The sequence below is a fragment of the Psammomys obesus genome, unplaced genomic scaffold (genome assembly GCF_907164565.1).
Source record: "Psammomys obesus unplaced genomic scaffold, mPsaObe1.curated_primary_1811, whole genome shotgun sequence".
Lineage (NCBI taxonomy): Eukaryota > Metazoa > Chordata > Mammalia > Rodentia > Muridae > Psammomys > Psammomys obesus.
The window spans coordinates 963,212-988,270 of record NW_026596158.1 but is presented as its reverse complement, the minus strand read 5'-3'; the positions used below and the strand labels follow the sequence as shown (position 1 = coordinate 988,270).

Sequence of the window (25,059 nt, the reverse complement as noted above, 5' to 3'; positions counted from 1 at the left end):
CCACGCACAGCCTCTCCTCCCATTGGCTAAGCCGTCTGCAAGGCAGAGCCAACCGAAGAGGAGGAGGCACCGGGCAGTCGCGCTTGTGACGCACTTCCGGCGTTCCAGCGGACCAAAATGGCTGCGCCCCAGCCGCAGGCTTCGGCCGTTTCTTCTGCTGCCGGTGTGTCAGGTCCGAGTTCGGCCGGTGGCCCGGGTCCCCAGCAGCAGCCGCAACCGACGCAGCTGGTGGGCCCTGCCCAGAGCGGGCTGCTGCAGCAGCAGCAGCAGGACTTCGACCCCGTGCAGCGCTACAAGATGCTCATCCCGCAGCTGAAGGAGAGTCTCCAGGTGACGGCCGCGCGCCGCGGGGAGCGGAGGGGCGCGTGTGTCTGCCCAAAGCGAAGCGCTGGCCGGCCGTAGTCGTGGCACGCTCTTAACAGGCAGAAGGATCTCTGAGTGCGAGGCCAGCCTGGTCTACAGAGCGAGTTCCAGGCCTGCCAGGGCTACACAGAGAGACCCCGTCTTGAATAAAACGGCAGGGGGACCCAGGCGTGGGGGTCACACGCCTGTAATCCTAGCACTCAGGCAGGCAGAGGCAGGCGGATCTCTTGAGTTCGAGGACGGCCAGGGCTACGCAGAGAAACCCTGTCTTGAAAAAGCAAAAGAAAAGGGAGAGGGGGCGGGGGGGCGAGAGAGAGGAAAGAGAAACCCTTCTGGTCGTTAAGTTCCGTGCGGGAGACAGCCGGGGCGTCATTTCTGCCCAGGATGACTTGGTAAAGGGCATGCTCAGGAAATGACTGTCGAGATGTCCAAATGACAGCAGGCCTCTGGGAAGATACCAGGAGAGATTGCTGTCGGGGCGGCCGTGAGCTTTCGCCTGTATCATCAGGACTGAGCTGCCAGCTGGAAAGGACTGTGGTTGTCATGAGCGTGGGTCCTCCTTGTGCGTCTTCTCCCGTGTCTTACTTTTCTCTCACTGTCTTTTTATCTAGACTTTGATGAAGGTAGCAGCCCAGAACCTGATCCAGAACACTAACATCGACAACGGACAGTGAGTGACTCCCCTCTGCCCCAGAGCCCCACCTCAACCTTGGAAATGCCTCCCCCTTTGCCCTGCCTCTTCCTCTTTAAGCCCTCCCTGGATCTCCTGGGCCTGGGTTTAATTTCTTGGTGGTCGCTTACTGTGCCAGAGACTGGAAACTTTTCCTGAAACACTCTTTTTTCCTGGCTGCAGAAAGAGCAGCGACGGACCCATACAGCGCTTCGACAAATGTCTGGAGGAGTTCTACGCGCTCTGTGATCAGTTGGAGCTCTGCTTGGTGAGACACTCTGTGAAATACTCTGTGACCAGGCCCTGCTTAGTTCCCCGCAGGAACATTTTTAGAAAGGTGCTGTGAGGTAGCATCACTCAGTAGTCAAGGCTCTCCTGACACCGGGACTCAGCAGGCCTTACAGTGACCCTTCCTCCAAATTCTGAGTAATGCACCCACCGTGGCCAGCCAGTCAGCTGGTCACTCCTTGGTTACCTCCTCTGTGCCGGATAGGCGCTTGAGCTGGTGCTGGGGGCTCTGTCTTCCTGCCTCTTGCCAACAGAGCTGCTAGTTCAGTGGAGTAACACAGACCAAAGAGGGACAGCTCAGAGTGGTCAAGGCTATATGATAGAGGTCTGGACCAGAGTGGTCAAGCTCTGTAGGATGAGGAAGTAGGGAGAGAGTGACTCCCAGAAGGCCACTGGTGGAGCAAAGAATTCACCAGACAGTCTGCCTGGAAGGGCAGCAACCACAGGCCCTGAGGGGAGGCCCTGGGGACCTGTCCTATGTCACCAGGGACCGCCATGAGCTTGAGGCTGGAACTTTGGCTGATTGGGAGCAGGGCGAAACACAGGAGACTTGAGTGCGCAGGCAGGGAAGCTCCATGATGGAGCACAGGCCAGGAGGGTGGGGGATGGGAGCAACCCTGAGGAGGTAGTGTAGTTGGAAGGTGTTGGCCATGAGTCCCTAAGTTCCACATAAAAGCTGGGCATGAAAGCAGAACCTGTCATCCCAGTGCTGAGAGATGGAGATAATTGGGACTTTGAGGCTTAGCAGCTGGCCAGCCCAGTCTAACTGGCTAGCTCCAGGTCCCAGTAAAAGATCTGTCTCCAAAAAGGGGGGAGGGGCACCCAGGTCTTGAGGAACAACATATGAGGTTGACCTTTGGCCATGCGGCCTCACCCACATGTGAGCACACACACAAAAATTCCCTTAAGCGACCAAGCCTGCTGGTATTTTCCCAGCTGCTTAAGAGGCAGAAGCAGGAGGGTCAAAGTTCAAGACCTGTCTGGACGACTAGGTAAGCTTCCTTTTCAGGTAAAAAGAGCTAGGCATGGTGCTTCCCAGCTGATACTAACTTGAGAGGCTGGTGCAGGAAGACTACCGTAAGGTCCAGGCTAGCCTGGGCTAGGAGCAAAGCCTGTTTGGAGAAAAGAGAAGAAAGAGGCCTGGGGATCTAGCTGAGAGAGTTTATCTAGGGCAAGGAAAGCCGTGGCTTCACCCTCCAGTGCCACACTCACACCGCTCCCTCCAGGAGCGGCAGTGGACTGCTGAGGGGTAGGGTGGGTCTCCCTAGACTGGAGGTGACCCCAGTGCACTGGAGAGTGCTGGGGCGTGGAGGGAGGAAAGGCCTGGGTCCAGTTCCTTTCTGACGGGGGGGGGGGGGGGGCGCGAGGGGACAGTCAGTGGCAGCACTGTGAGAACTGACAGACTGTTGGGGAAGGATGAGGAAGTAGGGAGGAGGGTGAGTGCTGGGACTGTGTTTGGAATTAGGAAGGGTGTCAAATGATTTCTCTGGAGCTACAGCAGCAGCAGCTGTTCACCCTCCAAATGAGGGCACAGGAACAGAGGCTGCTGGGTTCAGAGTCCAGCGTGGTGATGTGAGCTCTTGAGCCACTGACGGTGGGGACAACCAGCCGCACCACTGAAGTTTGAGTTTTCCTGCACTGGCCTCAGTTTTCCTGTTTTGTTTGTTTTTTAAAGTAAGCTGGCTGAACTGTGAACCTGCTGATCCACCTCAGTTGCTGGGAGTACTGGCAGGTCCCCCACGCCTGCCTCTTATCAGGGTTTTTGCTGGCCTCAGCAAGTCCTGTCTAGCCGTGGGAAGGACTGTTTCACTGCACAGAACAGCTAACTGGAGTTGTGTTGCAAAATGGAGTTATTTTGGCTGGATTAGGAGGAGGACTCCTACCAAGGGAGTCAGCTCTGAGACAAGGAGCCAGAGAAGCAGCAGTCTGGGGAGGCGGTGGAAGTCTGGGGGCTGAGGTGCCGGGAGGGACCTGCCCCCTGGGGAGAGTGGCAGCCTTGGGAGGAACCAGGCGCTGTCACGGGAGTGGAGACCAAGGCCGGGTGTCGGGACAGGAGCAGCAACAGCTGCTGCTCAGCAGTTGGGGTAGCGCCGTATCCTGCTTCACACGTCTGCACCCGCTCTCACCAGACAGGAGGAGGTTATCCATTTAAGGAACTGGCTGTGGTGTAAAGCTACTGCATGTTGTTGTGGGCGGGGCATGTCAGCTGAGCACATGCAGGGGCCAGAGTACACACAGCGAGTGGCTGATTCCTTCCTTTGGTTGTGTGAGTCACGGGTAAACAGAACTCAGGTCCTCAGGCTTGGGAACAGCACCTTTACCTGTCTGACCAGCTCAGTTGTGTACACCCGTAAGCCCAGCTCTCAGGAGGATGACGCAGTAGGGTAAAAAGTTAGAGGACAGCCTTGTCTGCCTGCAAAGCAAGTCTGTGACCTAAACAACAGCGAAAGCACTTCATAGCCGAGTCCCAGAGGGCTGCAGCTACGTATCCTGGCTGACCCAGCAAGAGGCTGGCCAGGCCAGACTCTAACCTTGGAGACCCAGAGCCAATCAGGTTAACCCCAGGTCGGGGGTGGATGTGGTTTTGCGGGCGCCTGGAAGTGATGCTGCTGTTCTCTTTCCTGCCTTCCACAGCGCCTGGCCCACGAGTGCCTTTCACAGAGCTGTGACAGCGCGAAGCACTCTCCAACACTGGTACCCACGGCCACCAAGCCAGACGCAGTGCAGCCGGACAGCCTGCCCTACCCACAGTACCTGGCTGTTATCAAAGCCCAGATTACCTGTGCCAAAGACATTCACACTGCCCTGCTGGACTGTGCCAACAAGGTCACTGGCAAGACCACCGCACCCTCAGCTGGCCCTGGGGGCAGCCTCTGAGGGGGGGGTGGGACAGAATGAAGTATGGCTTAAGGCAAAACAGGTGCTTCCCATTTCTGTTTCACTTGCCACACAGTAAGGCGGAAACCAGCAGGGGGCAGCAGAGACCTGGTGCGAGTCGGGCCCTCCCGTCTGCTGCCACAACCCACTCTGCCCCTGCCCTAAGTACACTGGACCTCTGTTCTAGGGCCTCTACCTCCCACCTGGGTCTGTAGGCCTTCCTCAGTCTGCTCCTGTATGTGGGATCCTTTTTTTCAATCCATCTCCTTCCAATTCTGCCTCTCACTTTCTTTTTGAAATGGTGTCTCACTATGTAGCTGAGCTAGTCTTGAGCTGGAGATCGCATGTATTTTAGGGAAATCAAAATGTCTGGGTCACCTGCGGCTACAGGAATGGACTTCCTGGCCCAGAAAAGGGAAGTGCAGAAACGCAGGTCCTGACCTCAGCACACACAACCTAGGAGCACCGTGGGCCCCCATTCGACCCTGCGTCAGCAGAGCGCTCTGCCGGGGGCATTGTGCAATGTGTGGGGAGGCCTGCTCGCCAAGACTCCTTGGTGTCTGTATTTTTAGCCCCAAAGCAGAAGTGAAAAGGCCCTAGCAGGAGTGAATCATGGGTTCTGGGGAAGAACCCAGCTCCTCCGGGAAGCAGGCCCTGGGGAGGGGTCTGAAGGGAAGGAGGGCCCCACAAACACCCCACTTTCCCAAGGACTTTTGGGGGCTCAGCCTGCAGGCCTGGACAAGTGCTACATGGAGCTCCCAACCCATGGCCAGCTGTGTGTGAAAGGCTAGGTGACAGACTGGTTGAGAGCTGCCCCACCCGGGACCTGGCTCCCAGGTCACCAACCAGTGGCCTCTGATTCACAGGAGCCCAAGTCCCACACTGAGCAAACCTGAGAGTATGCACACCTCGCAGCGCGCGCACACACACACACACACACACACACACACACCTACCTTCAATGGGGATGCCTAGTTTTCTCTGCAGGGAAGCCCGAGTTCCAGCCATCTGTCTAATAAAATCATGCCCTCCAGTTCACCTACTGGGGTAGAAGGCCTCACCTCAAGTCATCCATCATGAGCCTCGTTTTTATTTGGAGTTGAGAGCACTCTGACTCCATAGGCCAGCCTAGCACCACAGCATAGTTCCGGCTACCCTCTAACCCAGGACACTTGCTTCAGCTTCCCAAGTACTGCTGCCTGTGTGCGTGCCTGTGTGCAGTAAGGGCACCGTGTGTGGAGGTAGGGGCCGCCTCTGGGCGGGGCACGGCCCTCTTGCTCTGGCACAGGTTCTGTCACCCTCTTCCTCCTGCACACCACCCCAGGCCACCCCTGGGAGCTTCCAGACCTCTAGCCTTCGCCTTCACTTCTCCACACAAACGTCACCATTACAGAGGGCACAGCCACGCCCCGCTTTCATTTTTTAATTAGGGTCTCTCCTGTAGCCCAAGCTAATCCTGAACTTGGGGATCCTCCTGCTTCAGGCTCCCAATTCCTAGGGCTGTGGGGTATGCCACTGTGGGCACCTAGGAAATACTTTGATGTCTTCAGGTGGAGGCAAGAAAACTGCAAGTTCAAAGCCACCCTGGGATACATCGTAAGACTTCATCCCAGCCAAAAGGAAGAGGTGACCCTTCAACACCTAAACTCGTCCTAAGGTTGATGACTGGAGCTACATCCCAGAGAGATACACCAAATGGTTCCTGTCACTGGGCACCACCACACATCTTCTTGACCCTTGTTTGTTTCTGGAAACAGTTCGGGGATTAGTGATCTTGCATACAGCTGAAAACATCCTCACCCTGTCCAAGGCAGAACAGACCAGTTTCCAGCCAGGGACTCACACTATGTATTGGCTGGGATATGGCAGTCTGTGGTGCAAGAGGACAGGCACAGCTGGCCCCACGGGCTGATGTCAACACCACATGCAGGTAGGTGTGGCCCCCAGGATACAGGGCCTAACTGCTTAAAACCACAGTGTGGGTGACGGCAGAGCAGAGGGTGACAGGCAGTTTCCACCACCATACAAGACAGGCACCAAGTTGCAGTCATTAAACATATGCCAGCAGCTGGGCGTGGTGGCGCACACCTTTAAGCCCAGCACTCGGGCAGACAGACAGATTGCTGTGAGTTCCAGGCCAGCCTGGTCTACAAAGCGAGTCCAGGACAGCCCGTGCTACACAGAGAAGCCCTGTCTCAAAACAAAACACATGGCAGCCTTTTGTAGGGCCCTGTTCAATGAGAGCTGAAAATCCCTAGAGTTGAACAAAATGCAGCCTGGTACATAAACCAGAATACAAGTTTTGAGGCCAGACATGGCTACAGAGTGAGAGCCTGTCTCCAGAGAGAAAGAGATGGCTGCCTGGGCACTGAAGGGGCACAGTGGGTAGCCACACTCTGCCAAGCCAGGTGAGCCACGCGCAGTCCCTGGGACACCCATGTCAGCAGGAGAGGGCTGACTCACACGAGTCCTCTGGTGGCCTACTCTCAGAGTACTAGCAGTTGAGAGCCTCAGGCAGATGACAGAGAAGGAATTAGGGTCTCATGGACCCCCCCCAGCAAAAGTGAGGGATCTGCAGAGCACACGCCTCTGCCTCCCTCTGGCAGCAAGAGTGAAGAGGCTTGGGCAAGGTTCCGGAGCACAGGGGAGGAAGCCTGGGTGGGTCATGAAGGGCCTTGCTAAGGCCTCACCTTTTCCCAGCCTTACAGGCACAGAGGGAGGCTGTGCAGAACCTCGCACCAGGAAGGGCTGTGTTTGAGGAAGAGAAGGCCACAGAGCCAGCCAGAGTGGCTCCTGCTTGTAATCTCAGCACCTGAGACACAACAGTAGGCTTGCTGCAAGTTCAAGGCCAACCTGCTTCACATAGCTACACAGGCTGTCCTGTCCAGAAAAGAAACCCTGGGCGGACATGGGCCCAGGCTCCACCCCCAGCAGAGAGAGCACACTGGCCATCCTCCCACACACTTGGACCCTGCTCCGTGTGCGAGTACCACAAACACCTAAGCAGCCATCTAACCATGTGACTACCCAGCCTGCAACCGCCACTTAAGCCGCTATCTCTCACCCCATCAAGACTTTGCCCATCGCCGCTGACTCAGCCCTGCCGCAGAGCGCCCGGGCTCACGGGACAGAGGACTGGCTCAGTCGCATGTTAGGTGCGGGAGGAGTGTGCACGGCCGCGCTGCCCACAGAGGCAGGCACGGGAGGGAGCACTCAAGCGGCCTGCCGTCACGCGCCTGCCGCTACGTCAAGCACCAAAGCTCACTGGTTTCACCGCCTTGTGACTGGTCCACTCAGGCCTTCCACACTGCCAAGACCCACAGATACACACAGAGCACAACAAACAGTTCAGCCGCAGAGAGCCCACACACTTCCAGGTCCCATGTGCACACCTGCCAGGACTGGCACCCTCGGTGCCCCCAGATCCCACGGTGGCCCAGTTACACCCAGGCGGGTGGGGTGGAGGTCACAGTTCTCATGAAGCCCCTTCAAAGTCGGCGGCGGCGGCGGCGGTGGCGGTTACAGTTGGCAGCTCTCCAGGGGCCACCTGCAGCACACAGGGCAGGAGGCTCCATCCCAGGCCCCTGCTCCACGGGAGCCCTGGGCACTCACGGGCGCGGCCCCACACCTGTGTCCCCAGCTGCTTACCGGGAGCTTTCGGACTCCCCATCTCTCTCTCTCACACACACACACACACACACCGCGCTCGCCTCCCGGCGCCCCCGGGCACACTACAGTTGGCAACGGCTGTGGCCCTGCAACACCCCGCCAAGCCCACACTCCCAGGCAATCACGACGAGCACACACGTGCCGCGTGGACGCGGGCCCCGGCGCGGCCCCCGGCTCTCACACCCCCGTGTTTCCCGTCCCCGCTTGTTTTTCTGGAAACTCAGCTCTGGGCTCACCTCCCCCCGCCGCCCGGGCCGGAAGTGCTCGCTGTATTTTTAGCCTCCCTGGTTTCCGCCCCTTTCGCCTCCCCCCAGCCCCCCGTCGCGCGCGGACGTGGCCGCGTGCCCGGCGGGCCCTCGGCCGTCCCCTTCCCCGCCGTCATTCCAGAGGGGATTCCCGGCCGCCGGCCGCGCCGCGGATTTTCCCCGCTGGCTGCGTGGGGACAGGGAGGGGTCGGCGTGAACTTCCTTCTGGGACCGGGGCGCCCGGGCGGGGGGGCCGGCCGGGAGCCCGGGGTGCGGGGACAGGGCCCGAGGGAAGGGAGCCCGGCGCCCCGGGACCCCCGGGCAGGCCGAGGGGGCGGGGCTGAGGGCCGAGGCCCCGGGCGGGGGCGGGGCGGGCTGAGCCCCGGACCCCGGGCGGTACACGGTGGCGTCTTCCCGAGTCCTGCGGCTCGGCGTCGAGGGCCGGAGGGGCCTCCGCGCTCACTTGCCCCTGCTGCGCCCCCAGCCCTCCCCGGGCGACCGGGCCCCAGCCCGGTGACTCAGCAGATCGAGGAGGGGGCCGGGCTGAGTCAGGCGGGCCGAGGTCCGGGTCTCCGGGGAATCGAAACCGGAGCCCCTCCTCCGCGCCCCCCGCGGTCGCCCCAGGGCGGCTGCGCACGGCGGGGGGAGGAAGGTTTGGGGGCGCCTCCTCCCCGTCCTTTCCCGTTGTCCCCGAGACTGTTTACAACAGACGGCAGCCCTGGTTACAGGAGAGGAACCCAAGCGTCCTCGTCACGGCTTCCAGGAAGCCCCCCCCGCCCCGCCCTAGACGAGTGAGTCACGGGCGAGCGGGAGGCCGCAACCGTGCCACAGCAGCCTACGGCCTGCCCAGCTCACGGGACCGGCCCAGGAGGGCCCTGGCCCCAGAAGGCGCCGCGGCAGGGCTTCCCCCTGCACACCATCCCTCGTCGGGCCGGGGAGCAGCCCCGCAGCATCTCCCCGCCTGATACCAGCGCGCGCCGCGCCGTGCGCGAGCTTCCCAGCATCCGAGTTACACCCCTGCCCACCAGAGCCCCCCACGCACACTCTTCCACGGGGGACACCCTTCAAGGAACACTTCTCCCTCGGGCGTGGCGGCCGTGCCTCCAGTCCTAACTCCTCCTGGGTGGTGAGGACTGGAGAATCGCGAGTTCCAGGCCAGCCTGGACACCCGGCTGGAACGCAGAAACCTTCCAGATCTGCTCTTGCGTTCCCAGAGGCCCACTCGGCGTTCAGGTGGCCTTTCAGACGCGAGCTTTCATCCTAATAAAAGACTCAGGCTATTTCAGTCTTGAGATTCGGAAGCGAAACCTCTTAACAATTTAAAGCGCAGCTTGGGTAAAGGGGCCCTGCCCAGCCCGCTGGTCTGGGGGTTGGAAAGACCACTCCGGAGCTACAGCGAGGGAGAAGGCTCTGAGTATTCCTTCCTGGGCCAGCTGACTGTGTCTGACGGGTTCTGGGCCCAGAGATTTTAGTTTTTATTTCACCTTCCCTCTTTATCTTTCTGTAACCTCCATCCTTTTCTAAGTTTGTTTGCCAACCCCCTCTCCTACTGTCTGCCCGTTCTGCGTAGGTCATCTTTCTTTTCTTTCTTTCTTTCTATAGTAGGGACGGATCTAAAGAGTGCCAAGTAATCACTCCAGCACCGAGTCTGTTCACTCCCTCCCACCTCCGTGGTTCCTCTCTTTTCAGAAATAGGACCTGGACCTTGATCAATGGCTGAGACTGGCTTTGCCTCCACCTCTGAATGCCAGGATCACAGCCATATGCCATATGTCACTGGCCTTTTTTTTTTTTTTTTTTTTTTTTTTTTTTTTTTTAGGACAGTTTTTCTCTGCGTTTTTCAAGACAGGATTTCTCCGCGTGTATTCCTGGTTGTGCTGGAACTCTGTAGACCAGGCTGGCCTTGAACTCACACAGCTCCATCTGCTGCCTCGCAGGGGCTGGGAGTCATAAAGGCTTGCCCCGCACCTGTCGCCTTCCTACTTTTTTAGACAGAGGTCTCTCTAGGCTACGCAGGCTGCCCTGGAACTCACTGGCCTTGGGTTTGCCAGCCTCCTGCCTCAGCCTCGCCTGGTGCCCCAATCACAGTCCTAAAGCAGCGGGCCTGAGCGTGTACGTCTCTCACTCTGTTTTTCTCTCGGCTCCTGGCCATCTCTGTCTCTCCCGGCTCGTCTCTCCCCGCCCCCGTCTGTCTCACACGCACACGCCCTCCCAGTCTCTGCCCTTGTCAGTTGTCCCGGGAGCCCTGCCCCGCTCCTGCCCCAGTTCTCCGGGCATCTTCAGCCCTGGAGAACGACTCGCCGCGCCGCCACCCTCCCCACGGTGGGTCACACCCCCAGCCCTCCTCCCAGAGGGGCCGGGGGTGCCCGCGAGCTAACCAGCAGCGGGGCGGAAGGGGCCGGGTCGGAGAGGCCGGGCTCGGCCGCGGGGGCGCGTCCGGGAAGCTCCCGAGGCCACGCCCCCGGCCTCCTCATAAAGGGCGCGCGCTCTCGCCCCGAGCCACAGCCCGGCTGCCGCGACCCGCCCGTCGCTCTGCCCCGCACGGCCGTCCGCGCCACCATGGACCTCTCCGCCATCTACGAGGTGAGCCCTGCCCGCACGGCACCCCCGCCGCGCCGCGCCCCGGCCCCGCGCCCCGCGCTGCCCCCGGCGCGCCCCGGCGCCCGAGCTGCCGTGGGCTGGACGGGGCGCCTTCGAGGCTCCCCGGGCTGTGACACCGGGGCGCCCGACGGGCGGTTGTGGGTGGGGGGGAGGGAAGGGGTCGAGAGGCCCCGGGGAGGGGGACAGTGCCGTGCTTTGATTTGGGGGCCCCGGCTCCCCGGCTCCGTCCCCGTCGCGTGGGAACGCCCAGCTCCCTCCAGCCGGGGAGCCTGTGGGAGCCGGGTGGGGCGCCCGGGCGCGAACCCACAAACCGGAACGGCGAGCTCGCGGGGTGCGCTGCCCCAGGGGCGGGGCGCCCCCCCCCCCCGGCCTCTCCGGGGGCCTGACCGAACCCTGTTCCCCGCAGAGCCTCCTGTCGCTGAGCCCCGAGGCCCCCGGCCCCTGGCCCGCGGGGCCCTGCCGCCCGCCCGGCCGCTCCAGCAGCCTGGTGGAGGGCCGCAGCTGCGCCTGGGTGCCGCCGCCGCCGCCCGGCTTCAAGCCGCTGGCGCCGCGCCCGGAGCCCGCGCCCGCCTCGCCGCCCGCCGCCCCCGGCGCCTCGTCGCGCTACAAGACCGAGCTGTGCCGCACCTTCTCGGAGAGCGGGCGCTGCCGCTACGGGAGCAAGTGCCAGTTCGCGCACGGCCCCGCCGAGCTGCGCCAGGCCAACCGCCACCCCAAGTACAAGACGGAGCTGTGCCACAAGTTCTACCTCCAGGGCCGCTGCCCCTACGGCGCGCGCTGCCACTTCATCCACAACCCCAGCGAGGACGCGGCCGCCCCGCGCCCGCCGCACGTGCTGCGCCAGAGCGTGAGCTTCTCGGGCCGCGGGGCCTCGCCGCCGCCCGGCCTGCCCGGGCCCTGCCTGTCCGCCGGCTCCTTCTCGCCCCCCGGCTCGCCGCCGCCGCCGCCCGCCGACCTGCCGCTGTCGCCCTCGGCCTTCTCCGCCGCCCCCGGGACGCCCGTGGCGCGGAGGGAGCCCCCCGCGGCCTGCTGCCCCTCCTGCCGGAGGTCCACGCCCGCCGGCCTCTGGGGGCCCCTGGGCGGCCTGGCCCGCAGCCCGTCCGCGCACTCGCTGGGCTCCGACGCCGACGACTACGCCAGCAGCGGCAGCAGCCTCGGCGGCTCGGACTCGCCCGTGTTCGAGGCCGGGGTGTTCGGGCCCCCCCAGCCGCCCGCGCTCCCGAGGCGCCTTCCCATCTTCAACCGCATCTCTGTCTCTGAGTGACAAGCGCCGCCTACCCGGCCCGGGAGGGGGCCCGGGGGGCTCCTGGGCCAGTAAGCGGCCTCCTTCGGACATTCCAAGATGCATTAACCCGCTCCCGTGGTGCTGGGCTGGGGCAGGTCCCTAGTCTGCCGATTCAGTGTTCGGGTGGCTCCGGTTCCGGGGCCTGAGACAGTGTCTGCAGGACGGTTGACCGTTGGCCCTCCGGGCCCGCGTCTTCAGTCGTTTCGGTGAGGGGCCTGGTCCCCCAGGCTGGCCTTGTGCGGCCCTACCTTATCCCCGAGTCCTGGGGTTACAGCTACACCAGCCCCTCCCGGCCTCCTGGAACCTTACGTGCTGTGAAGAGCTGGTTCCCACGACCCCGTCCCCACCGAGAGAGACAGGGTGTCTCTGTGTGTAGCCCTGGCTGTCCTGGACCCACTCTCTATGTAGACCAGGCTGGCCTCGAACTCAGAGATCCACCTGCCTCTGCCTCCCAAGTGCTGGGATCACAGGCGTGCGCCCTGGCGCCTGGCCTCTCCGTTTTGAAGAGACCCCAAGGTTCAGTGTCTGGTGGTTGAAGCCTCCCCCGAGGGAGAATCCTGGTGCTCGAATTTCCCTCTCCAAGAACATAGCCAAAGCCATTGCCAAAGCCCTTCCCCCAACCCCTGGGCCCTTTATTTATGACGACTTTATTTATTGTAATAAGATTTTATAGTATTTATATATATTGGGTCGTCTGCTTCGTTGTTCTTTTTGTAACGTTGAGACGGATGCTGTACCAGAAATAATATAAGTAATAATATATTGTTGTACAAGTCTATTTTTGTGGGGTTTTTTTGAATTTTTGAATAAAATCTTGAGCGTGAACGGAGATGGACTCTGGCTTTTCCTCGGGGTCACGGCCACACCGCAGCGTTGTCAGCCGGCCTCCTGCCCTCCGGGAGCGCGGCCTGGGGGCGCTTACCTGGCAGGAAGTGACGTCGGCAGCGCGGTGGTTCACCTGAGGGGGCGTGGCGAGGTGAGAGCGAGCGGAGCCGGGAGAGCGGGTTCTCCGGGCGTGGGGCCTCGGGTCCTGTCTCTCCGGCTCCTGACCCAGCTCGGGCGGAGAGACGAGATGTTTCCGTCCCCCGGGGCCAAGGCGGGCGGGCGCGGCGAGGACGGAATGTGCCGGAACGCGAGCCCGGCGCCGGGCAGGGGTCAGCCCGAAGCTGGGCCGGCCCGCGGGGACGCTGCACCCCGCCCAGGAGGCGGGGGACGGGCCTCGGGTGGGCCGACACCGCCCGGTTTTAAACTCTGGCAGTCCCCTGCCTCCGCCTCTGGAGGGCGCGCGCGAGCCGCCCCGCTCGGCTTTGGAGGCGCGGGGTGGGGGTCGGGGTGGCCCCGCTGAGCCCCTCGCCCGCCTTCCCGGGAAGAAGGGGGGGCCCGGGTTGACCTCTGACCCCCGAGCGGCTGGCACTCTTGGCCGTCCTCGGGCCTCGACCTCAGCACTGCTTGGGGGCCGCCCCGCGCGCCCCCCGGGTGTGGGGCGGGCTTGGGAGACGTGGGAGGCCCCCGCGCCCCGCGCGGACTCCCCGCGGCCTCGGGCCGACCGCGATCGGGCATTTCCGGAGCTCCGTCCGGCTGGGCGCGCGGGGCGCAGGGCTGGGCGAGCCCCGTCCTCCGACCATACAAGGCAAGGGCCCCGCTGGGCCGGCCGCGCCGGAAGCTGGCCGCGTCAGGGCCCGCGCTCCGCCCCGCGCCCCGCTCCCCTCCCTCCCCAGCCCCTCCCACCTACGGCCGCGGCCCGGCCGGTTTCCCCTCGGCTCGCTCTGCCTCCTAGCTAACCTCTCCTTTCCCCTCTTTCCCCACAACTGCGCCCCTAACCTCGCCCTCCCCCCCCCCCCAGCCCTGCCCGTCCTTCCCTTCCCTTCGCCGACCTCTGCGCACCTCTTCCAGGCAACTGCCTTCCTTGTGAGAAGGGCCCCGGCCCTGCTTTGTAGGAAACAGAAACTCACGGACCCAGAGGCATCGGGAATGTAGGGGGAACGAGGGTGGTCAGTGCCGGACGCCGAGAGGAAGAGGGTGGGTGCCGGGCCCAGGAATACGCCTCCAGGCCCTGGAGAGATGGCTCAGAGGTTAGGAGAACCTGCTTCTCCTGCAAAGGACCCGCATGACCGCTCCCAACCCCGGTTCCAGGGCACCCGGAGCCCTCTCCTGGCCTCCCTGGGGCCCTCTCCTGGCCTCCCTGGGCACCAGGCATGCTTGCGGCGCCCTCACACGCAGGAAATGAAAACAAGGACTTAAAAAAGCATGACCGCGGCCCGTTTGCCAGCCACACTCCGGAGACGCACCCACGCGCGCTCGCGGGAACCGAGGGCCCCCACCGAAAGCCCACCTTGCTCCCCAAAGCCAGGGAAGCGTGGTAGAGTGTTACAACAGCAGGGTTCAATCACAGTCCGCAGCCCAGCAGCCCTCCGCCCGCTCTCCTCGCCGGCTGCACGGACACACCCATCTTCCGGAGAGGGTGTCGCCTGGGGCGGCCCGCTCTTCCCAGGCTCGCTCCTCTCCCCCAGGGGTGTGTTCAAAGAGCTTCCCCGGGGCTGCAGAGGTGGCTCCGCAGTTAAGAACACTGACCAACCAGCGCAGGTCCCGGCTTCTCCCTCCACCACACGGTGGGCCCTGGGGAGCCCCAGTTCAGGTGGTGACTAAGGCAGGAGCCTGGGGCTGGGCAACACTGGAGTCGGGTTGTAAGCGCGGTTAGTACGTCTTCGGCAATCCTGCAGGCCTCGGGGACAGAGGCGCCTGGAGAGGGCTCGGTGTGTGTGGGAGGCAGAGCCGGTTCTAACCCTCCTTCCACCCGAGATTCGACGCCCAGGCCCTCTGACGAGGCGGCATCGCCCCCTGGCGACCGCAGTGGGGATTGCACCACCGGGTCGGTTCCAACCGACCGTCGCCAAACATTCACAAGGAGACGTTCGTTCTTCAAAGTTTTGCAGATTCTGGGAGTGGTGACGCACGCCTGTAATCCCGGCCCTCGGGAGGCAGGGGCTGGAGGACCTCCGTGAGTTCGAGGCCAGCCTGGACTTCAGGCGGAGTCCCGGGGTAGCCAGAGTTACAAGGTCTCAAACAAGCGAAAACCGTTTCGTGTGGTCCTAGAACGTGAAAGACTTGTAAAACTGGACGAGAGCCACACCAAGAAAGCACGGCCACTTGAGGCGGGAGGAAAAAGGAGTGCTCCAGGTGAGGATCGAACTCACAACCTCGGCATCGCCCCGCTTGCACTGACGTATAAGTACCGCGCGCTAACCGATTGCGCCACTGGAGCTCCGGCCGCACCCTCGCGCCACAAAGTCCTTCAGTCAGTTCTACTCGCGCGGCTTTCCGCGCCGCGCCGCCCCGCCCACCGTTGCATATGCAAATATAAAGCCCTCCGGCTGGCCAATGGGAACGCGGGTGTGCAACTATTCCGGCTTCTCACGCCTCGCCGGCCCTTGCTGTAAAAGGGAGAAGTCCTCCGGGCGCCTGGAATGTGGGCGTGGCCCGTGGCCGGACCCGCCCCCTCCGACTCTTCAGAGTAGGGGGCGGAGGATTAACCCTTTGCGGGAGGGCGTGCCGGAAGGCGGCCCCTCCCCCCGGCGGGCGGGAACAGGATGTGAGCCGCGGCGGCCGCCAGGGGGAGGGGAAGCCTCGGGCGGCCGCCCCCCGCCCCACATCTGGGACCCGACTCTGCCCGCGGCGGCCCGGAGCCCCGTCCCGCGGCCCGCGCGCCCGCACGCCCCGGCTCCCGCACCGGGCCGGGCCCGCCGGCGCCCGGCGCCCCCTCCTGGGCGAGCCGCGGGGCCCGGACGTGAGTTCCGAGGCCGGAGGCCCGACCCGCACACCGGCTTGGAAGACCCGCAGCTGCCGCGGCCGCGCATCCCCGCGCCCGCGAGGTCCCGCTCAGGCCAGGGCCCCCTCCTGGAGCCACTGGGGACAGGACCTCGCGCCACGAGCCAGGGCCGCAGCGTCCGTCACGTCCAGGAGTTTTCGCGTCCTCGCGGTCCCCCCGGAGGTGACTTCCTCCCTGCCCCTCCTGGTCCCCCCACAGCGCGCAGCCCTACCTCGAAGACCCGGGAATTCGGGTCCCCGCGCCCCCGGCGGAGCCTCGAGTGGAGCGTGCAGCATCTTCCCCTTAGAACGCCGAGACTTCGGACTCCGGATCCCAGCTCGCCCCGGACGCCGGAGTCCGAGAGCCCCAAGTTCACGACCCTGGGGGCGGGCTGTGAGCTTTCCCGGGGACCGCGCACTCCCGTCCAGACGCGCGGGACTTCCGACCCCAGGGCCGGTGGCTCCCCGGGAGGTGAGGGCAGGCGAGGGGCCGGGGGCCGGGGGGAGGGGGCGGCGCCCAGGCGGAACAATGAGGGGGCGTGCCGGCGGGGGGGAGCGGAGGCGCCGGCGGGAGTCGGGGCTGCGACCGCACCGGGGCACGCTCAGGCGGCGGGGGCTGCGGTTGGGGCGCCGAGGGAGCCGGCTGGAGCGGGGTGAAGGGCTCGGGTCCAGCGCCCCAGCGCGCAGCCCTGGGCGGGGTAAGAAGCCGACTGCAGGACCCTGGCATCCGGTCCCCCAGCCTCCGCCCTCCCCTGGGACCCCGCGGCCTCTCCCGCCCACGGTTTTTCCCAGCCCTGCCCCTCGCCCTCCGTTGCAGCTCGAGCCTGAGAGTTCCCAGGATCCCTGAGCCCGGGGGAGGGGGGCCCCAGACAGATGGGACTTGCAGACTCGGGCACTTTTGCTGTCTTCGCTCTTTGTCTCAACCTTTCCATCCTCGGCTTGTCTTTTCAGCCCCTTGTTTCTGTCACTTTGAATCTCCCTGGGGGCCCTGCTTGGATTTCGATCAACTTCTAGTACCCTATCCGTGAGTTGGAGCAGCAGCCAGGCCGGTGAAGTTCTGTTCCCAAGAAGCGGGTCTCTTTGTAGGTCCGAGTTGTGCCACTCAGCCATGCCGGAGGGAACCCGGGGACTCAGCCTGTCCAAACCCAGCCTTAGGCTGGGGTGTGGCCACCAAGGTGAAGCCTGTGACTGCGCAGCTGTGAGTGATACTCCGACAGGTGAGCAGCCCAGACAGGTGGAGCCTGTGGGCATTTGTCCCTTCCCTCAGGGCACTGAGCATCCTTCTGTGGCTGGCCCAGAGCTGAGCAGTGTCACCATCACCAAGACCGCCCAGCCCTGTCGCCACGGAGGAGACTGCTAAGAAGTGTTCTGCGTACAGGGAGCAGTGTGTGCAAAGGCCGGCAGCTGCCCCTCTGAGGTTCCGGACAAAGGTGGATGTGAAGGGGTGAGGGCTCGTAGATGTGCCGTGTCAGTTGGACAGATTCCTGATGGTAGTTGTGGTTGATGGAGGAGGTGAATTAAAGCAATGGAGGCCCAAGGCCCGGAAGGGAAGGAAGGATCCAGACAGGTACAGGATCAGCCTGGACAGATTAGGCGAGTGCTGCCGAGACCTGTGGGAACTGTCAGCTGAGTGTGAGTGAGTTGGGGAGCCCTGACCCCTTGTTCCCTTCCTTAGCAGCCCCTGCCGCCCCTCTCATGGCTTCCCTGAGGGGTTCTGGAAGCTCCACCTCCCTGAGCACTGTGGGCTCTGAGGGGGACCCTGCTCCGGCCTGCTCAGCCTCGGGGCCAGAGCCCCTCCCAGAGCCCCCCATACGCCTTCACCTGTCGCCCATGGGCGTCCAGGGTTCAGTGAAACCCTCTAGGCTGGAGCGAGTGGCCAGGGAGATCGTGGAGACGGAGCGGGCGTATGTTCGGGACCTTCGCAGCATCGTGGAGGTGAGGAGCCCGAAGACAGTGGGGAGCCGCGCGCACGCGCCCAGGCCAAGGGATCTGTAACCCCTGTCACCCCCGCAGGACTACCTGGGTCCTCTGATGGATGGCAGGGCGCTGGGCCTGAACGTGGAGCAGGTGGGCACGCTGTTTGCCAACATTGAGGACATCTATGAGTTCAGCAGGTCAGGGACTGGCTGCTGCGGCGGCAGGGTGGGGCTGTGTTCTAACCCAGTGCCGTGAGCAGGTGCTAACACTGGGCCAGCGTGCGGGGGCAGCCAGGACCCGCGGCAGACAGGGAGGGTAGAGCCAGTGAGGGGCCTGGGTGGCCAGGACTTTCCCAGACTTACCACTGGAGCTCCCTGGGCCTACGACGATCCCAGTTGGCTGCTCACTGGGGCCCAAACGTGACCCCTCAGAACCACAAGAGCAGCTTTTGTGGCGTGTTTTATTGGTGAGGTAAACAGGCTCTCGGGGAGCTAGAGTGGCTTGGGGCTTGCTGGGTGCCTGAACACGCGCCCCTGCCTCCGCCTCCCAAGTGCTGGAGTTAGACAAATGCACACCACACCCAGCTAGTCTTGGCTTTTTTGAAGTAGGGTCCCCGGGTGTGGTTTAAGCTAGCCTGGAAATTGAGATCTTCCTGAGGGCTGAGCGTACAGGTGTGTGCGTCAAGCCTGCTTTCTAACAGGCTCTTTTGGTTTTTGTTTTTTGTTTTTTTTAATAGACTGGCGCTTGAACCCTGGCTCTTAGACGTACTGGGCAAGCTCTGTATCGTTGAGCTATGCCCTAAGCTTTTCTCCCTTTTCCGGTTTCGTTTTGAGACAGTCAGCGGGGTGTGGTGGCGCACACCTGTGATCCCAGCGCTCTGGGGAGGCAGAGGCAGGCAGATTTCTGAGTTTGAGACCAGCCTCGTCTGCAGAGCGAGTTCTAAGACAGCCAAGGCTACACAGGGAAACCCTGTCTTGAAAAAAAAAAGAAAAGAAAACCAGAGTCTCCCTAAAGCAGCCCACATTGATCTTGAACTCTGTCTCCATCCTCCCAAGTAGCTGAGCTCACAGGCTGGTGCCACCTCTCCCTGACTCACAGCGGGATTTTAAGATCATCTGTTTGGGGGCTCCCGACACCCTCTTCCCCAGGGCTGTGGTGTCACTCCCGGGTCCTGCCATGCCAGCTGTGACAGGGTTGTCAGCCTGGGAGCCTAAAGCCGAGCACGGTGTGCTTCCTCACGAGCCGCCTGAGCTCCTTCCCGCTTGCTCTCTGGAGTCCCGAGGTGGGCCAAGGAGGCGGGCAGGACCTTTACCTTCCCCTCCCCCACAGCGAGCTCCTGGAGGACTTGGAGGGCTGCAGCAGTGCCGGGGGCATCGCCGAGTGCTTCGTGCAGAGGGTGAGTGTGGGCCAGCGTTGAGGACAGCTCGAGGCTGGGCAACGGCTGGGCTGGGCTTCACGGGCCATGGGGGCTAGTGCTGACTCCCGTGTTCCCACAGAGCGAGGATTTTGACATCTACACTTTGTACTGCATGAACTACCCGAGGTGAGGCTGGGGGAGTCCCCGATTGGCCCCGGGCTATACCCTCTAACCCACCAACCCACCCAGAGCCCACCTCCCAGCCCCTGCCAGACCTTGGTGGTCATTGACTTCCCTAATTGCTGTGACCTGACCACTGGCCAGCTCCCCCAGCCCTGCCTGCCGGGGGCACCGGCCACCACTGATCATGCTGTGCCTCCAGCTCCCTGGCCCTGCTCCGAGAGCTGTCATTGTCCCCGCCTGCCACCCTGTGGCTGCAGGAACGGCAGGCCCAGCTCCGCCACTCCCTGCCTCTCCAGAGCTTCTTGCTGAAGCCCGTTCAGCGCATCCTGAAGTACCATCTCTTGCTGCAGGTCAGCTCTGGCCCTTAGCCCTGGCTTGTGGAGAGGGCTGTGGTGGGGTCCGACAGCCAGCTGGCGTGACTCCTGAAGTGTCTGTGGTCTGTCCCTCCCCTTACACGCTTCTCTGCCTGCTGTCACGCTCACCTTCCTTTCTCCCTCCTTCCTCTCTCCCACCGTGTGTGCCCTGCTGATGACTGGCAGGAACTAGGCAAGCACTGGGCAGAGGGCCCGGACACTGGAGGGCGCGAGATGGTGGAGGAAGCTATTGTGTCCATGACTGCCGTGGCCTGGTACATCAACGACATGAAGCGCAAACAGGAGCATGCCGCACGCCTGCAGGTGGCCCCGGGGTGGGCTGGGCCAGCTGAGCTGGGGTCAGCGCGGGCCTGTCACTAACCCCTCTGTCTTGGCCTGTGTCCGTGCCTGCTGTGGTCCCTGCAGGAGGTGCAGCGGCGGCTGGGAGGCTGGACTGGTCCGGAGCTCAGTGCCTTTGGAGAGCTGGTGCTGGAAGGCACCTTCCGCGGGGGCGGTGGGGGAGGCCCCCGGCTGCGCGGGGGGGAGCGCCTGCTCTTCCTGTTCTCCAGGATGCTGCTCGTAGCCAAGCGTCGGGGCCCTGAATACACCTACAAGGGCCACATCTTTGTGAGTATGGGCTGCAGCCTGGGTAGGACAGTTAACAACTAACAGACCTTCAGTATGTCTTCACTCAGACACCCCAAGACTGCTTTAGGGGACAGACTGGCTTCCAAGGACCATAGTTACCTGTGACATTTGACCTATGAGTCCAGTAACTGAGACAGGAAGATTAAAAGTTCAAAGCTAGCCTGGGCTACAGAGAAAGTTCAAGACCAGTCTGGGCAACCTGATGAATGGGGTGTGGTAGCTCACACCTGAACACTAGGCCCTCGGTCAGACCTACAAGGCCAGTGTAGGTTACATTGTGAGATCCTATTTCAGAAACAAACTTGAGCAGAGGCAGCCTGAGCTCTGTGTGTTCTGGGCTAGCCAGGGCTACAGAGTGAGCCTGTCTCAAAACAAAACACAACCAAAAAGCAACCGTGAACGTAGCAGGCAGCTGTGTGGCCCAGTGAGTGAAGATGCCACAGAGTTGACCTCTGACCTCCACTGGAACTTTGATTTTTACACTTCCCCATGCACGGATAAATGTAAAATAAATAAAAATGTCAGGGCTGGAGAGACAGCTTTTCTAAAGGATCCAGATTTGATCCTAGCATTTCTGTCAGGCTGCCCAAAACCATCTGAATTCCAGGCAAAGGGATCCAAAGCCTCTGGCTTCAGGGGACTCACAGGCAGGAAGCAAACCCCACCCCCATACAGTTTGTTAGGTTTTGAGGCAGGGTCTCATTCCATAGCCGTGGTGGCCTCGAACTCACTGCCTCTGCCTCCCGAGTGCTGGGATTAAAGGTGAAAGGATTTTTAGATGGTAGGAGAACAAAGGTGTTGAGTTTGCCCTCCAGAGTGAAGGTGAGATTGAGCTGTGTGGCCCTGGCCCCCAGTTTGCTTGTGTGGGGGGAGGGGGTGGCTCTCACAGTTCAGTCTCTCCTACCACACGTGGAATTGCCCACAGAGGTGTCCAGTCAGAATACCTGGAGGGTAGAACTGGGCATCATTTAAAAATGTGGGCGTAAGGCCGGGCATGGTGTCGCACGCCTGTGATCCCGACACTCAGGGAGGTGGAGGCAGGTGGATCTCTGAGTTCAAGGCCAGCCTGGCCAGCCAAACAAATAAACAGGTAAGTAGGGGTGTTCTAGGGGAAAAACAAAGAAGTAGATAAATAAATAGGCAAGGCTACACATAGAAATTATCTCAATAATAATAATAATAATAAAAAAAGTAAGTTCAGCAGAGCATGGAGGGCTGGGAGGACGAGGAGGAAGTGCATCTTCAGGACTGTAGGAAGGAGACTGGTAAGGGAGAGAATAGAGCCCAGCCTGGGGCGGGGGGTAAATGCAAACCAGCCTGTGGGGGCTCCTTCTGAGAGGTCAGAACCCCAGTGCTTTCTCCAGGGCGTCTGGTGCGGGAGGGTTCTCAGCACGCCCACTCTCTGCTCCTTCCCCAGTGCTGTAACCTGAGTGTGAGCGAGACTCCCCGAGACCCGTTAGGGTTTAAGGTGTCAGATCTGACCATCCCCAAGCACAGACACCTGCTGCAGGTATGCGGACGGTGGACTGGGCCGACCCCCACCCCTGCCACAGCTCAGGCTCCAGATCCCCACCTCCACCTACCTTACCCCAGGCCAAGAACCAGGAAGAGAAACGGTTGTGGATCCACTGTCTCCAGCGCCTCTTCTTTGAGAACCACCCAGCTTCCATCCCTGCCAAGGTGCAGACCTGCCCACCCAGCGGCCTTGAGAATGCCGGAACCCACTGTTCACGGCTGACCCCTGTGCCATGTGGGTGGTGCCCTGCGGCCACCTGATGGCTAAACCTACAGAGTTGGGCTTTCTGGCTCTGCAGTCCAATGTGCTCTTGCTTTGGGATCTTGGGCAGGGAGGTCCCTGGCCTTCGGTTTCCTCACCTTGAGGAACCGGGCCTACACCGTGGGGCTGTGGTGAGCGTGGACTGTCATCGGCCTGGCAGTAGCAGCCGTTCGCTCCTGGGAATGGCTGATGCTCAGCCTCTGCCCTCCCAGCTCCATCCGTCCAGCATCTCCGTCTCCCTGTCTTTCAGGCAAAGCAAGTTCTTTTGGAAAACAGCCTGCACTGTGAGTCCAGGGGCCAGGGCAGGGTTCCTATGTGAGGTGAGGAGATGCTTCCAAGAAAGACAGTTTATTCTCCAACTCTCCCCACAGGTGCTCCAAAAAGCAGACCTATCCCAGAACCCCCAACTTCCCCACTGGACTCTCCCCGGCCCCGAGACGCCCGGAGTTTCACCCCCGGCAGAAGAAACCCAGGTAACTGAGATAGAATGTGGGTTCAAGTCCCCGGCCCCTCCCCCAAGCCTGAAGGGCAGGGCTCCCTGGACTCTGGCCGTCTCTCCCACAGCTCCATCTCCACGACTTTCAGGCAGCCGCCGAGGCCGAAGGCAGTCGGGTAAGCAGCCGCCAGTTGAGGGGATGGAGGGACACAATGGCCGGCCTCCTGACGTCCTGTTTCCTTCCCCCAGAGCCAGCAAAGGAACCTTACGTCATTTTTCCCCAGAACGGTTAGTGACTGTCCATGTCTGTCAGTCCATCCTTGTCTCTTTCCAGGAATGTTCTGGGGGTGGATGGGAAGGGAGGAGAGGGGCAGCTGACTGATTACAGGAAATAATTTACTCCTTTGTCTTGCTCTTTTCTCTTCTCCATCCCCAGATAAGCCTCAAGTCAAGGTAAGAGGTCCCCTGGGTCAAAGTCTGGTACCTGAATTGCTAGCTCCAGTGGAGAAGAGAAATTCCACAATCCTGGGTCAAAATAAGCACAGATTAAAGGTTTGGGGACACAGTTGAGTTGGTTCTGTGCTTACCCAGCATGCACAGGGCTCTAGGCGCACATAAAACTAGATGTGGTGGCATAAGCCTGAAGTCTCAGCACAAGGAAGATAGAGGTAGGAGGACCAGGAATTCTAAGTTACCCTTAATATGGGTGAGTTCTAGTTGAGCCTACACCATCTGAGACTATCAAACAGACAAACAGAGGTGTTAAGACAGGTGTCCTGGCAGATGCCTGCAATTCAGATGATAGTAGAAACTGAAACGAGATCACAAGTTTGAAGCCTCAAGATAAAAATGGGCAGGGGATCTTTGTGAGGCCAGCCTGATCTATAGAGCGAGTTCCAAGACAGCCGGCGCTACTTAGAGAAATCCTGTCTCGAAAAGCCAAAAAAATTAAAAAGGGCACCACAGCCAAAAGCAGATCTATGTGAGTTCAGGGCCAGCTCAGGCTACACAGTGAGCTCAAAAAAATAAAAAAGGGCAAGTGTGTGTGTGTGGGGGGGTGACTAACACTCAGTGGTAGAGTGTCTGGTGTGCCTGAGTCCCTAGGGTCCACCCCAGCACATTTCAAGAAGGGTGGTGAAGCCAGGCTGCCTGTGGTGCGAAGACAAGAGGATTACAGTTGGGCTACCTAAGACCAGGCCTTGATTTCCCCGAGAGGAGGGGCTGGGAGTTTGGGGCACAGAACACTCCTGGCTCTTGCTTTCTGTCATCTCCTCAGCACGCTGACAGTGAAGGAGAACTCCACCCCCCACCTGAGCTGCAGCCACCGGTGTCTGCTTCCAGTGTCCCTGAGGACCTGGAGGATGCGGGGCCTCCCACACTGGACCCACCAGGGACTTCCATCACTGAGGAGATTCTAGAGTTGCTGAACCAGAGAGGCCTCAGGGATGCAGGGGTGAGCTGGGGCTGCCATCACGGTACCCTCCAAGTGCTGGCCTTGGCAGGCAGGGACCGTAGCCAGCCCACCCATGCCCTGATAGCCTGGCTCTCTCTGTGTACCCACTACAGCCGGTCACCCACGACATTCCCAAGCGCCCCAGAGACTCCAGGGTGCCAGCTGAAAGCGAGGTCCTCCCACTCCAAGCCCTGCCCAGCCGGGAGTCTTCGGAGGAGGAGGAGGACGAGGAGCTGGAGACAGATGAACGGGAGCCTTCTCCGCTCCATGTCCTAGAGGGGCTGGAAGGTTCCAGCCCAGCTGACATTCCCAGCATTCCCAGTCTAACCAAGATTCCCAGTGACGTGCCCAGCCTTCCAGAAATTCCCGAGGTCCCCTGCCTTCCCAGGCTTTCTGATGTCCCCGGTGTGTTTGAGATGACCCGCCTCTCACCCATGTCCACTGTGTCTGACATTGCCAGCCTGGCCAGCACCCCCTCCTTCCCCTGTGGCTCCTGGCTCCCTGGGCCCCTGCAGGAGCCAGCCCAGCCTCTGGCCACCAGGAGCGAACAGTTACCTGGGAGCAATGCAGCAAGACTAAGTGAGCCACCAGGAGAAAGCGGAGGTGGGCAGGAGGAAGACCCAGAAGGCGGGTCCTTCCCAGCTGTGCCCGCCCAGGATGGCACCTCAGTCCAAGGATTCCCGGAAGAACTGGAATACCGCTCTTGTTCAGAAATCCGGAGCGCCTGGCAGGCGTTGGAGCAGGGGCAGCTGGCCCGGCCTGGCTTCCCAGAACCTCTGCTGATCCTGGAGGACTGTGATCTTAGTGGAGGCGGCACCAGCGGGAAGGCAGGAATGCCACGCTCCGAACGGACAGCTTCCCGGGTGCGAGAGCTGGCTCGGCTCTACAGTGAGCGAATCCAGCAGATGCAGCGAGCCGAGACTAGAGCATCCAACAATGCGCCCCGCCGCCGCCCTCGTGTTCTGGCCCAACCCCAGCCTACCCCCTGCCCACCCCAGGAGGAGGCGGAACCAGGTGACTTAAACTTTTTTTTACCCCTGTGGTGCTAGGGCCTGGGGTCTCTACCACATTCTAGGCAGGGGCTCTACCCCTGAGCCACACCCCAGCCCCTCACTGTGATTTAGGCAGGGGCT

General features: G+C 61.7%; 3 protein-coding genes and 1 non-coding gene across 5 annotated transcripts in view; 3 read left to right on the top strand and 1 right to left on the bottom strand.

The window, feature by feature from the left end:
- Positions 1–24: 24 nt before the first annotated feature.
- Positions 25–4,238, top strand: Med29 (mediator complex subunit 29). Its single transcript, XM_055594827.1, has 4 exons — positions 25–330; positions 975–1,033; positions 1,217–1,301; positions 3,956–4,238. The coding sequence occupies exons 1-4, from the start codon at positions 118–120 to the stop codon at positions 4,196–4,198; spliced, it is 600 nt and encodes a 199-aa protein (XP_055450802.1). The 5' UTR covers positions 25–117; the 3' UTR covers positions 4,199–4,238.
- Positions 4,239–10,622: 6,384 nt separating this feature from the next.
- On the top strand, positions 10,623–12,823 carry Zfp36 (ZFP36 ring finger protein). Its single transcript, XM_055594826.1, has 2 exons — positions 10,623–10,695; positions 11,120–12,823. Exons 1-2 carry the CDS (start codon positions 10,672–10,674, stop codon positions 11,975–11,977), a joined length of 882 nt encoding a protein of 293 aa, XP_055450801.1. The 5' UTR covers positions 10,623–10,671; the 3' UTR covers positions 11,978–12,823.
- A 2,344-nt stretch (positions 12,824–15,167) lies between these two features.
- Trnai-uau (transfer RNA isoleucine (anticodon UAU)) lies at positions 15,168–15,260 on the bottom strand. Its single transcript is given in 2 exon segments — positions 15,168–15,203; positions 15,223–15,260. It is a non-coding gene; the product is annotated as a tRNA-Ile (tRNA).
- A 370-nt stretch (positions 15,261–15,630) lies between these two features.
- Positions 15,631–25,059, top strand: part of Plekhg2 (pleckstrin homology and RhoGEF domain containing G2) — a 12,061-nt gene continuing 2,632 nt past the window's right edge. Inside the window, exons 1-18 of one of the 2 annotated variants that reach the window (XM_055594822.1) lie at positions 15,631–16,274; positions 16,889–17,019; positions 17,478–17,737; positions 17,816–17,916; positions 19,049–19,115; positions 19,216–19,262; positions 19,459–19,609; positions 19,799–19,936; positions 20,039–20,239; positions 21,678–21,770; positions 21,854–21,940; positions 22,288–22,321; positions 22,409–22,510; positions 22,623–22,649; positions 22,723–22,761; positions 22,910–22,926; positions 23,750–23,926; positions 24,040–24,940. In XM_055594822.1, the coding sequence (XP_055450797.1) occupies positions 16,911–17,019; positions 17,478–17,737; positions 17,816–17,916; positions 19,049–19,115; positions 19,216–19,262; positions 19,459–19,609; positions 19,799–19,936; positions 20,039–20,239; positions 21,678–21,770; positions 21,854–21,940; positions 22,288–22,321; positions 22,409–22,510; positions 22,623–22,649; positions 22,723–22,761; positions 22,910–22,926; positions 23,750–23,926; positions 24,040–24,940 (2,551 nt within the window). In that variant the 5' untranslated portion in view covers positions 15,631–16,274; positions 16,889–16,910. Of the gene's footprint in view, positions 16,275–16,888; positions 17,020–17,477; positions 17,738–17,815; positions 17,917–19,048; positions 19,116–19,215; positions 19,263–19,458; positions 19,610–19,798; positions 19,937–20,038; positions 20,240–21,677; positions 21,771–21,853; positions 21,941–22,287; positions 22,322–22,408; positions 22,511–22,601; positions 22,650–22,722; positions 22,762–22,909; positions 22,927–23,749; positions 23,927–24,039; positions 24,941–25,059 lie in introns of both variants that reach the window. The other variant, XM_055594821.1, reaches the window with a different exon arrangement.

Coding starts and splice junctions, on each gene's coding strand:
- Zfp36 (XM_055594826.1), top strand. CDS start 10,672: ATGGACCTCTCCGCCATCTACGAG. Junction 10,696..11,119: donor ACCTCTCCGCCATCTACGAG/GTGAGCCCTGCC, acceptor TGTTCCCCGCAG/AGCCTCCTGTCGCTGAGCCC.
- Med29 (XM_055594827.1), top strand. CDS start 118: ATGGCTGCGCCCCAGCCGCAGGCTTCGGCCGTTTCTTCTGCTGCCGGT. Junction 331..974: donor AGCTGAAGGAGAGTCTCCAG/GTGACGGCCGCG, acceptor CTTTTTATCTAG/ACTTTGATGAAGGTAGCAGC. Junction 1,302..3,955: donor ATCAGTTGGAGCTCTGCTTG/GTGAGACACTCT, acceptor TGCCTTCCACAG/CGCCTGGCCCACGAGTGCCT.